Source organism: Manacus vitellinus, unplaced genomic scaffold, assembly GCF_001715985.3.
Source record: "Manacus vitellinus isolate BGI_N305 unplaced genomic scaffold, ASM171598v3 scaffold_10_pilon, whole genome shotgun sequence".
Taxonomy (NCBI): Eukaryota; Metazoa; Chordata; class Aves; order Passeriformes; family Pipridae; genus Manacus; species Manacus vitellinus.
This window is the reverse complement of record NW_021938838.1, coordinates 2,531,395-2,543,799: the sequence shown is the minus strand read 5'-3', so window position 1 is coordinate 2,543,799 and position 12,405 is coordinate 2,531,395. Positions and strand designations below refer to the sequence as shown.

Sequence of the window (12,405 nt, the reverse complement as noted above, 5' to 3'; positions counted from 1 at the left end):
CACCTAAATTCAAACCTAAACCACCAAAGAAGGAGAGAGACTCTTTGAAGTACTCACTGTTGTCAAGGAGGCAGTTCAGTGCTGAAAGTGTGGAGGAGCCAACTAAAGGCCTTGAAGCAGTGCAGGATCCTGCCCCACAGCCAGCATGTTCAGAGGACTCTTTGGGAGCAGTGCAGGATCCTGCCCCAGAGCCAGCAGGTTCAGAGGACTCTTTGGGAGCAGAGCAGGATCCTGCCCAACAGCCAGCAGGTTCAGAGGACTCTTTGGGAGCAGAGCAGGATCCTGCCCAACAGTCAGCAAGTTCAGAGGATGTTCTGGGAGCAGTGCAGGATCCTGCCCAACAGCCAGCAGGTTCAGAGGAATCCCTGGTAGCAAAGGTAGATTATCTTGTGCACCTACTGCTTGTGTTGCTCCCAAACTTGCCCCTGTAAAGCTCTGCTCATGCCAACCTCCCTTTTTGCTGTCCTGCTGTCGTGTGCCCTGAGAGTGGGCTGAGCAGCAGGGCCAGTGGCTGGAAGTGGGGCATCTGGGGAGGGACAAACAGGATAGTTTTGCCCGGAGAAACCCACTCAGATCCTACAGATCTATCCTGAGTTTGGGATTTATTTTTTTTTTTTTGGCTTATTTTCTTTACAATGTAAAATGAGGTTTTTATTTGCATCATGATGAGAAGGCTTTTGGTTTCCTTCCTGTACCAAGCTGTGTTGAGTCCTGACCTCCATTTCCCTCTTTCCAGCCCAGCTAGAGCCACCATTTTCAAATCCCTGCCTTCACCCAAGAGCCAGTATTGCAGTGATGGCTCCAGAGCTGTCTTTTTTAAGGCAGAACTTCTCTTCCTCCTAGCATGGAAAATGGCCTTTGGTCTGCTGACCTGCCTGGTGAATCTTGGTGCTTTGGAGTGGGAACTGGCCCCATGGCTGCTCATGGGGCAGTAAAAAAGGGTGTAAGGAAGCACGGGAGTTTCTGAAAGCACCAGTGTTGGCCTTAAGTTCAAGGAGAGGAGTTGTACCTGCTCACATCCCAGTATTGGTCATTTCAACTCTGCATGTTTTTTCTGAATCAGGAGAAATGATACCCACTAGACACAAAGAATAGTGTGGCTGAATGTTCTCAGACAGAAGCATGAAATCATCTTTATTTCCTGGTTGTTGCCCATGCATGCACAATTAAACCAGGGAAATTCAAGCAGCTGTCCTAGAATCCTGGAATGGTTTGGCTTGGAAGGGCCCTTGGTTTTGCTGGGAAGGGACCTTCAAAGATCCTATAGTTCCAGTCCCCTCTGCCTGAGTGCTGGGGGTATCCAGTTCCCTCGTGCACACTTGCATGTAGGACATGCAGACAGAGCCTGTGTCTCATCTGTGGGTGGGCTTGGACCAGCACTCCACTGATAGCATGGACATACCCACACTGGATCTGTGCCCAGGTCCCATCTCAGCTGCTCCTGGTGTGGTGGGGTGGTGGAGCCTGCAGCAGAGTGATCTTGCTCAGACAGTGCTCACTGCAGCCCGTGGTGCTTTTTTTCCAGGTGCTGCCCTGCACTGCTGTGGAGCCTCTGAGCCTGGAGACCATGAAGGGGTTGAGGCGATTCACGGGGGTGGAGAACCTTGCCTTGAGAATGGAAGAGGTAAGTGGGGATCTGTCTCACTTCCATCTTTCCAGTGTGGAAAGCAGTTCTGTAGCCCCCACTCCCACTGGCATTGCCCACAGAGGGGCCTCAGTCCTTCCAAGCCCATCACAAAATGCTGCTGAAGCAAGTAGTCGCTGGAGAGGCCACGTGGGACATGTTGTAGGGCTGCCCAAGGATGCTCCCTGTGCAGCACCTGGGGAGGGCATTGCTCCCCTTGTACCTCATAAGGTGGTTGACTGGAAATTTTTGCAGGAGCTTTTGCTGTAGCACCTTGAGGGAGCAGCATGTAAACCAGAGAGAGAGGGAAAAGCCTCAGGAGTCAGATGAGCTGAGCTGGAGTCCTCCCCCCAACTCCAAGGGCTTTCACCTCCAACTCTCCTGTATTTCTGGAGGTACTAGAATTGTTTTCAAAGGCAAGTTCTGCAGTGGAGAGAATATCTTGCTGCCAGGAGACATCCTAATTTACTTTAATGTCGTGTATTAATTAATGCATTGATCAGCGAGTATGGAAGATTTCCCCTGTGGTCCCTCCACTGGTCAGTGGCACGGATGTGGGATGAGATTAGGATGATTCCGGCTGTCTTTGAGAAAGAGGCCCCTCCATTTACCTCTGTACTTCACTCCAATCCACGGCTACTCTTCTGCACCCATTTCCATGCTCAGCATCTTGATCCCTCCTCCCCTCCTGCAGGTTTTTGATGTCCAGCCGGTGTCCGGTGTGCTGCAGCCGGGCAAGAGCCAGCACGTGCTCTTCACCTTCTTTGGCCACCCCAACATCATCGCCCGTGTCACGGCGCTGTGCCACGTGGAGGGAGGCCCCACCTACGAGGTGGAGCTGAGTGGGGGGACTTCGGACCTCAGCTACCACCTGGACACCTACGACATCGACTTTGGGCTGCAGGTACCACCCCCTTCTCCTGGCAGAGCTGCTGCCTTGGAACCATCACCAGTGGGTTGCTGCCCACCTCAGCCCAGGGCTCCCTCCCCTTCCCAGCTCCTTTGTTGGCTCTGGGCCCTGGAAAGGACAGCCTTTGAGGGATACATCCATCATCCAAGCTGGTTGTTAATGGCCACCTCCACCTCACATGCACTCACCCACCACCAATGCTGGGAATTCCTCCTCTTCGAGGGACCTAACACTGCCTCCTGAGGCAGGCAGGATCCCAGTGGGGATGTCCAGAGGGACATATCCCTGAGACATCCCTCCCCTGAACTGCTTCTAAAGCCTGAGCTCCAAGGGGATGCTCTCCTCTAATGCTCTTGCTCAATCTACAAAATAATCCAGGGAGGAAGTTGGGCTTCCAGTCACTGTAGCTGGAGAGAACGTCCCAGAATAATCCTCACTTTACTTCTTTTCAGTTAAAAGCCCACAGATATTTCCAGCTGCTGGCCCTGTCTGTGTTGCCCCTGTGCGTCTCCCTTTTTTCCTGTCAATGTATTTGCTTGCCAATACTTGCATGCAGGTGCCTTTTCCTCTGGAATGCCTCAATGCCACCTCCATTGTTTCACCAGGCTGTTTGGTGACCCCTCAGAGTAAAGAGGGCCCTGGTTCATTTATTACTGGCCCTTACATGGTTATTACCACATCTCTGCGTGCTGCCAGAACTCCCTGCTCCTGTGCAGGGCTAGGAGGTGTCCTGTGCCTGACCCAGGCTGACCTGGGATGGTCAAGTGCCTGTATCTCCTCCCCAGTCCCTGCTCTTGTGTTGTGGCTGTTTGCTTCCAACCCCATGAAAGAGGAAGGAGATTCCCAGCAGCACACTGGTATCTGTAACTTCCCACTCCTCTGTCCTCTCTCCAGCTGTTTAATGAAGTCATCCAAGCAGAAGTCACCCTGCAGAACACCGGGGTGTTTGGATTCACCTACAAGGTGCTAGACCCCAGCACTGCCAGGGCAGACAGCCCTCTGCCTGGTGAGCCCGTGGTTGTGCCCAGCACGGTGAGTAGCACAAGTGATCGGCCCCTGCCCTGTGTCAGGTGGCCCAGGAGAGGGTTAAAGGGGAAAAAAAAGGGGTAAAATACCAACCAGACCCAGCCTCTCAAGGCAGGGCTGAAAGCAATTGCTGCTGGGGTTAGAGAAGGTCAAGCAAGTGCTCTCCTAATAGACTCTCCTGTGGCCTTGGCCAGCGGGGGCCAGCAGTGGGAGACACAAGCACATCAGTCACTCCTTGGACCTGGACTGCTGAGCTCTCTGGCTGTGCTGGCACTGGAGCAGGGTGGTGCCAGCTCTTCTGAGGGTCACCTCACCCAGGCTGTGTGATCAGACAGGACTTACTCCTTGTCCCTGCTTCCTCCCTGCCAGCACTAAGCAGCGATTTACATAGTCCTTGCTTTGGCTTGAAGCTCCTTTGCCAGAAGTTCTCACAGCCCCTGTGCTGGTCCCTCACTCCCTCCAGCTTTGCTGCTCAGCTCTTTGGGGCAGTGAGGGGGCCAGGGAGGAGAGGGGCTGGAAGGAGAGGAGTTTGCAGCATCCCACCATCCCAGCTTCTCCGTCATGCCTGGATGCCTTTGAGCTTAAGCAGCGTTCCTGCTGACTTTGGCCCTCTTTGGAATAAGAAGTGAAAGCCAAATCGCTTTCTCACTGTTTGCTGCCTGTCTCCTCCAAGGGATGACACGCTGATGCCCCCTTCCTGCCAGCATCCGAAGGCACAGCTCAGCGTGGCCCAGTGCAGGCAGCTGCTGTAGCAGCACCCCGGGTGCTGGCAGCTTGGCAGGGCTCCCTGGGGCTGCAGCCGTGTTGGGTGCTGGAGTGAGAGCTCAGGGGACCGAGTGGCAGGATCTGTCCTGCTCAGCTGCTTCTCCCAGCAGCAGGAATGGGACTGGGGAGCCGTCCATCCCAGCATGCAGGGGTGAGCCAAGGAAAGCTGCAGCTGTGTCCTGCCACCCAGAGACGGGTTTGCCCTCAACCTGGCTGGTGTGAGCCCAGCCTGGGGCTTGGACAGCGCTTTTGGAAGCCCAGAGAGGAGGTGCCTTCCCAGCATCACCCTCTTCCCTAGATCTCGTCCTAGTCTCTCCTCCTGTGCTTCCAGAGATATATGTTTGCAGGTCACTGTGAGTCTGGTTACACTCATGTACTCTCTGTGTAACCACAAAGGCAGGAGGTGTTTTTGTTGGGATCATTAATAAGGGGTCAGGCCCTTTGACACCAGCCTGGAATCACTGATGTGACAGGAGCTGCTGGCCCTGCTGAGTGCAGGCAACTTCACTCCTCTTCCACAGTGCCTGGCAAAAGAGCTTTTACCTGTTGAGCCTGGCTCTTGCTGGCAGAGGGCAAACCCTGTTAGTAGCAGAGCTGTGCTCACCCTGAACACAGGGCAGGCTCTGCTGGGGGTGCAGCCTTACGAGCCCTCAGAAGGACACACAGCACCCTTGCCTTGGAGGCTAGAGCTTTTGGGTACAAGGAAGTTAGAATGTGATGTGGTGTGACGTTTTCTTCCAGATGTGACCCTGTCTTCTCAGCCTGTCTGTCACTTGAAGCATCCCCCATCAAACCCTCTCTGATGCATTCCTTCCCTCTCTCCTCCCATCCCCTGCAGGATTACATTGAACCTGGCAAGAAGCAAGTGCTGAAAGTCTATTACCTGCCAGGAGTAGTAGGAGTCTTCTGCAGCACTCTCCAGATCCAAGTGGGTCACCTGGAACCAGCAGAAATCTCCCTGAAAGGAGAGGGAACCTTTCTTAGGATCTCTTTGGACCTGCCCTGGCTTGTCAAAGGTGAGCACTACCTGTCTGCTCCTAGGAAGGCCTCCTGGTTTTTCCCCCCTTTTTTTCCCCCTGAAGGGAAGCACACACCCATCTCCACCAAGCCTGGAGGTTACAAGGCTGCCAGACCAACACTCGCCCCTCTGGTTGCTTCCTGAGTCTTGAGCAGAGTAGCCCATGTGGGCTTTGTCCCAGTAACCATCCTGCAGATCTTGCCAGCACATCTGTCAGAGGCCTGGAAAGATGATGGCTAGACAGAAAACCTTGGGGAAACTGTAAGAGAGCCTGGCAGGGCTTTTGGCAGAGTTGAATTTGCATGATATTTCAGGGGATGAGATGCTCCTCTGTGAGGAGGATGATGGCTGAGAGTGAACATGAGGATTTAGAGAGGAGCAGCAGCATCCACTTTCCATAGATGGCTCGAGGGGTTTGTTTCTGGGAGAGGCCAGTGTTGGGGAAGTGGGACTTCCCAGCTTAAATGCACCCACACTTCTATTTGTGTGGGCAATGCACCCACACTTCTATTTGTGGATAATTTTTTTCCTTCAGGGCATGCAAAATTTGAGAAGATACTGAAAGAGATAAAAGAAAATCTGCAAGAACAGAGGCAGAGCGATGAAGCAGATGTTCTGTCAGAGCCTGCATCTGTGGAGCCATCCATGGATGACCCTGGCATCGAGGAGCAGCAGCATCCACTTGCCCCAGGTGACTTGAGGGGTTTGTTTCTGGGAGAGGCCAGTGTTGGGGAAGTGGGACTTCCCACCTTAAATGGGTTTGGCAATGCACCCACGCTTCTATTTGTGGGTAATTTTTTTCCTTCAGGAAATGAGGAGATACTGAAAGAGACAATAGAAAAAGAGGAAGAAGAGACTCAGATCGATGAAGCAGTTGCTATCGAGGAGGCGTCCGAGGAATCGTCCGAGGAATCATCTGAGGAGTCATCTGAGGAGTCATCCACAGAGTCATCCACGGAATTGTCCACAGAGCCATCCGAGGAGCCATCCGAGGAGCCATCCAAGGAGCCACCTGAGGAGCCACCTGAGGAGCCATCCAAGGTGCCATCTGAGAAGCCATCCAAGGTGCCACCTGAGGAGACATCCAAGGTGCCATCTCAGAAGCCATCCAAGGAGCCACCTGAGGAGACATCCAAGGTGCCATCTCAGAAGCCATCCAAGGAGCCACCTGAGGAGACATCCAAGGAGCCACCTGAGGAGACATCCACGGTGCCATCCGTGGCTGCCTCTGACACTGACTCTGACACTGACGACAGCATGGTGGTAAGAACAGCTGCTGTCCCGATTGGCACATGCCACCCTCCCCATGTGACCTGAACCCCTTGCACCCCACAGCAGCTTCCTGGTGCCCTGCTGGCACCTGGGACCTCCCTGCCCACATCTGGCTGTGACTATTTGTCAGCTCAGCATTGGCCCAGGGGCTGCCCACCTTTGGTCATGGTCCCTCCTGGAGCTGCACCAGCTTCCTGGCTACTCCAGGGAGAGATCCTGAAGGCCATGCTCAAGGGATGGAGTTGATGGTGCTTTGAAGAAAATGCAGGTCATTGCCGGGGAGTTTGTTGCTCCCAATCCAAGCCCTGCCAGATTTACAGACCTTAACAGCAGCCTGACACAGCCTGACTGTGCCCTGGGGCTGTGCTGGCAGTGCTCATCTCCAAGAGGCTTGGTTGTGGTTCCCTTTCCAAGAGAGCTTTTATCCAAGCTGCTTTGGCACTGGTTGGGGGCAGGCAAATATCTGGAGCTCTGGAAGGTTCCTGGCTTGTCTGTCTGTCTGGCCAGATCAGTTTTTCTAGCAGTGGCTGTGCAGGCAGAGATGCTGGAGTTACTTCCCTGGAGATAAGGTCCTGGCTCAGAGAGCAGGAGGTGTCACAGACACTGAGCAGCCAGACAGGACGACCCCATGCCCCCTCTCAACAAGAGCAGGGTGGGATCCTCTTTCAGATAAAAGCCTGGGAGTTGGGACAAACCCTTGCCAACCAGCCACTGCCTTCTCTTTCCTCAGTGGGACACTTGGGTGCAGAGAGAGATGGAGCAGATGCTCATAAAGCAACATGTCCTGAAGCAGCAGAGAATTGTAACCTCCCGTCCCCCGGAGCTCAGGGGCTTTGACAAGAACATTCGTCAGAAGCTTGTCCAGTGAGTAGGGACTCCAGTCCCCTATCTCCAGGTGTCCCAAGGGTAACACCCAGCAGTTCTCCCTGCTCCTGAGAGCTCCCAGCCTGCAGAGCTGGGAACAGCTGGGGACTTCAGAAAGGGTCCAGCCCCAATAGGTGTGACAGGCTCCTGTGAGCAGCTGAGTGTCCTCCCTCCCCCAGCACCGTGCTGAGCTTTGGAGCAGCTCAGCTCCCCCTCAGGTTCTGTTCTTAGGGCTGAGCACAGACCATCAAGCTCTTCCAGGCTGCACAGACACTGTCCCTGCTGACAACTCCAAGCTGCCATCTTGATTCCAACTATCAGAGCACACTGAGCAAAAGGAGCAGGGAATCACACAGGTCACCAAACCCTTGAAAAACCTAAATCAGGCCTGGATGCCGGTGAGGTGGCAGGGCTTACCTAGGGAGCTTCCCCTTGCTCCTTCATGAGGCATCACAGGCACAGGAGGCTCCAATTCAGGAAGAAGATGCTCTGCAAAACAGATCATTCATGTGCTTTCCTTTGTGGGATTGCTCTGGGAAAGGACCCTCCCATGAATTTTGCCAGTGTTGATTACATTTATTGGTGCTGCTTTGGGGGCGATTCTGGTTGCAGAGCAGTGAAGATTTCCTGTGCAGGCAAATTTTATTCCAAGGCCCTGAAACAATTTCAGGCTCAAGCTTTACACCAGGCTAAGCAGTTTCATTGAGACCAGTGGATGTCCAGTGGACTTATCTACACTGGCTTTTCATATCAGAGGAGCTATGACCAGTGTCCATTTTAAACTAATTTTATTTTCAGGTACCACTGGTAACTGATAAAAGCTGCACTCCCTGTGACTTCTCAAAGTCATTGCGGGGCAGTCAGGCCTTGAGTTTCATGGGCTTGAGTTGAGATTTTACAGCAGTGAACACAGAATTATCCACTTTGTTTGCATCTTCCATCCACTTGGACATGTATCCAGGCTGTGGTTTAAGGACTGTCTTCACTCCTCCTTCCAGGATTGAGCTGCCCAACTACATCCTGGACATGGGCAGCGTCACTCGCGGTGCCACTGAAACACACACTGTGGACATCACCAACACCGGGCCCTTCCCGGTGTCCTTCCAGATTGAGACACGTGTCCTGCAGGACACAGGTAACCAGTGCTGGAGAGACTTCCCGTGGGCTTGAAGGAGCTGTCTCAGACGGATCAGTTTAAGCCACTAGACAAGGGGAGGGTTTTTGAGTGTTTTCCCCTCAGTGCCCCTGCTGGGAGCTTCAAAGCCTGAATTCTCCTGGCCAGCTGTGCCCAGGGACCTGGCCTGCCTGTGGCTGCCCTGGGACACTTCATTATGGTTTGCTGTGTCTAAGGGATGCCCAGGTGTCTCCTCTAAGTTGTTGACCAGGGAACAGCACAGCACGGGGGGATCTTAATTGGAAATTCTCCTTTGGAGAGCTCTGCGTAACCTTCCCTGAGGTGCCTGATGAAGGAATTGCTGGAGGTGCTCAGCTGATCTGTTTTGGTTTTACCATCCAAGGTGGACCTTGGATGCTGGCTGTGAAAGCCCTTTCTCCTTGAGTGGTGGGTGACAAGTTAAAAAGAGCAGCACCTTCTCCAGAGATGCAGAATGGTCTTTCCCAGAGCTGCCAGCTGGGACACCTCTACGACCTTAGTGTGTGTGTGACACAGTTCATGTTGCTTGTTTATCTCAGCTGCTTTATTTTTGTCTGTTCAAGGTTTCAGTCTGGACCTGGACCAGGTGCAGTGCCTGCCCTACTGCAACACTGAGAGGATTGAAGTGCTTTTTGACAGTACTAACTTGCCAGTTGGAGAGGTGGATGTGCTCCTGCCCATTAAGGTGCCACAGCTTTTGGGGCAGGCAGTAGTCTGGGCACAGCAGCAAATGTCACCTGGACCCTCAGCTGAATTTTCTGTCCTTCTCCAGGTAACAGGAAGCTACACAGTTCGCATCCACCTCTTTGCTACTGTGACTGAGGATAGCATCCAGAAAGAAGGGCCCCCTGCCCTGGGCACCTCCTCGCCATTGACGCGCTCTGAGAGACGCAAGAGATGTGGCGGCCAGAGACCTAAATCTGCCTTTAAAAGGTGATGCTGCAGTTGAGGTCTGTGGGTTTCAGCAGGAGCCAAGGACTCTTGGTGCACCCTTGGCTCTCACTCAAAGGTGCTTGAGAGACTTGGTTGCTGCCCCAGCAATGAGGAATGCTCACTCTTTTTCGGTAGTGATATCCTTGCATCAATCAGCTGCATGATCCCTGTTTTTCCTGTTGGGAAAAGGAGGCACGAGGGTTTGCAGGGGCCTGGCAGTAATGCTGAGCACAAAAAGGGGCTTTGCTCACAGGTTAGTGTCCAACCTCGCCCCAGAGCCTCTTCTTGAGGATGCCAATGAAGGGCTCCCCTAACATCCTGCTGAGTCTGGTAGAAGAGGTGGGAGAATTATTCCCTGTTGGGAAGTTGGAGGAGCAGCAGCCGTGCTCCCTTTCAAAGGGAACCTTTCCTTGTGGCTCCCCACCTTCCATACTTTGAGGTTTCGGATAAACACTGCCATGAACAGATTAAAAAATTTCTGGTCCATTTGATTAAATTGCAGAATTTGTGGTGTGTTCTCTTTTGTGAATGAGAGAGGTGTTTGTATGTAAGTGTTTAGACCCACACAGTGAACAGAGTATTTGGAGTCAGTGAAGGGCCAAAGCAGCAGCAAACTCTTCTTCCCTTGCTGTTTAAATAGCAAGAAGGGCAACTGAACTGGTGAACCTCCTGAGTTCCAAATGGCCTTATTCAGGGTAGCTCTCATTTCTTTTCCTCATTGGTGCATGATTCTGTGGAGCATTTCTCTCCCATTCTGGAAAGCAGAGGTTAGCAGGAGAAATTGTTATTTTCCATATACCGTACAGGTATAGAAATAGGTTACTGTCCTAGGGTTTGAGGAGTCTGGAGGGTATCACACAGTCAAATTTGATTCTCCACGTAAGGGCAGGTTACTTATCAGGTGCTGCCCATAAAAAGTAGAGGTGGAAGTCTGTAGCAGACTGGGATATCCCTATTCCAGACAGATATTCCTCCCTCAGCAGAGGGCCAGAACTGAGGCTGTCAGTGCTGCTGTTTCTGTCAGGATTTCTAAGGAAATCCTAGCAAAAAGACAACAGAAATTCTTCCAGTTAGTTGCAAACAAGATGCCACCAGTTTGAGACCAAGCCCTAATCCCAAGGAAAGAATTGTGGGGTTTCTTCTCCAACGTGTTTCACCCCAACTCCTCTCCTCCAAAAGCTCCAGTTTATGTCACCTGCTCCTCTTTAGATCTGAAGTGGTGTCACAATCTGTCTTCAGGCTGGTGGGAGTCAGTCCTGATGGGGAGAAGCTGCCAGGGACAGAAAGGCAAAGAGGATTTTCCAACCCCCTTTTGCAGTTGAGGTTTGGAACACTTATTTCTGCCTCGAGGGTGTGATTGAAACCCTTGGGTCCACAGAAAAAGTGTCTTGCAGGGGGCTACATTATGCTTTCTGTGAGCATCCTGGGGAAAACTGCTCGGGAATGAGCAGGAGTATGAAGGGATTTGCAGCCTATTCCCAAGGACAGTGTTACCTGTGGGAATTTGCTCCCTTTCGAGCCACACAGGTGGGTTACAAGATCACCTGGTGCCAGGGATAACCAAAGGGATACAAACCCTTTGGAAACCACCTCCTTGCTCCAGGGACATACAGGCTGAGGGCCAGGCCTGTGGCAGGATTTACATCCATCTACGTGCAGCATCTCCCACGCCCAGAGAAGTGGTATAGAATATGCTTTGCCTATTTCTGTACCTGTAAGGTTGGACTGACACGGTTTCTTCTTCAGGATTTTCCAAGCTGAGAGGCCAGCTAAGGATGGAGAAATGAAATCGGCCTCTAAAGAACCCAATTAACCAAGATATGAACAAATTGAGCAATAAGAACCTGGAGGACTGGCACTGGCACACCTCCTTTACCAATAAAGCAGGGAAAACAACGTCTTGTATGAGGAAATCTGTGAATGCTGAGCTGTGTACCCAGGCATGATGCAAATTTCATGAGATCCTGTGCAGTTTTCCTCTTCTCCCAGAAGAAGCTCTCCAGGAGGGAGAACTGGATTCTGTCCACCTCCGTGAAGCGCCTGGATCTTTCATAGCCAGTCTCAATCACTACTTGAAGTCCCACCATGTCCCTTGCCACTGGAATTGGGTAGCTAATACTCTAAACCCGTACCATGAAGCCAACGACACCCTTATGATGGTCATGGATGACTGTCTGATACCAAATATGATGCCTTGGTGGTACTTTGGCCCAGATAATACTGGGGAGACTGTGGCAGACTAGTAGAGAGAAGACTCTTGGTTGGGTATGAGAAGTGACAACACTGACTATGTGGATGATTATGATTCAATTTATTGCTAAAACAGTAATGTAAACAGTGTCAATGCAGTGTATAATATAAGCAGAAGAAGAAAACATCAGACCACATCACCTTCTAACCTTCTTGTGCCCAAAAGCTTGAGCCTTCCACCCCGGGGTGCAGTGTGTCCCTCCGAGGGCCCTGTGACCTAAATGAAGGCTCCTGTGCCCTTATGAGTCCCCCCCTGCTGCTGCTCGAGGGAGCACAGGTTTGGGCCTCCAGTGAGACCCAATCCATGCTTTTTAGACCACTTATCTTCAAACATTCAGAAATATTTGTTTACTATTTATTTGAAGGCCTTTTCCTACCGCCCCACACCTCCTGTGCCAACTTCTTCCACTGACACACCCACGCAGGGCCCACAGCCTTCAGGGTGGGCACCCTTCTGGCCCCCTCTTTGGGATCCAACCATATCCCAGAGGGGTATAACCCCGTCCCAGAAGGATGCAGCCCTGTCCCACAGGGTACAATCCCGTCCCGGAGGGATACAACCCTCTCCCCGTTACTCTCTAGGAACGAAT

At 52.3% G+C, this 12,405-nt stretch overlaps 2 protein-coding genes across 2 annotated transcripts; both read left to right on the top strand.

Moving 5' to 3' along the window:
* Positions 1-1,529: 1,529 nt before the first annotated feature.
* Positions 1,530-5,487, top strand: LOC108641836 (hydrocephalus-inducing protein homolog). Its single transcript, XM_018085505.1, has 5 exons — positions 1,530-1,624; positions 2,319-2,528; positions 3,429-3,566; positions 5,164-5,341; positions 5,408-5,487. The coding sequence occupies exons 1-5, from the start codon at positions 1,568-1,570 to the stop codon at positions 5,485-5,487; spliced, it is 663 nt and encodes a 220-aa protein (XP_017940994.1). The 5' UTR covers positions 1,530-1,567.
* Positions 5,488-6,600: 1,113 nt separating this feature from the next.
* LOC108641835 (hydrocephalus-inducing protein homolog) lies at positions 6,601-8,649 on the top strand. Its single transcript, XM_018085497.2, has 3 exons — positions 6,601-6,606; positions 7,346-7,479; positions 8,478-8,649. The coding sequence occupies exons 1-3, from the start codon at positions 6,601-6,603 to the stop codon at positions 8,647-8,649; spliced, it is 312 nt and encodes a 103-aa protein (XP_017940986.1).
* The last annotated feature ends 3,756 nt before the right edge of the window (positions 8,650-12,405 follow it).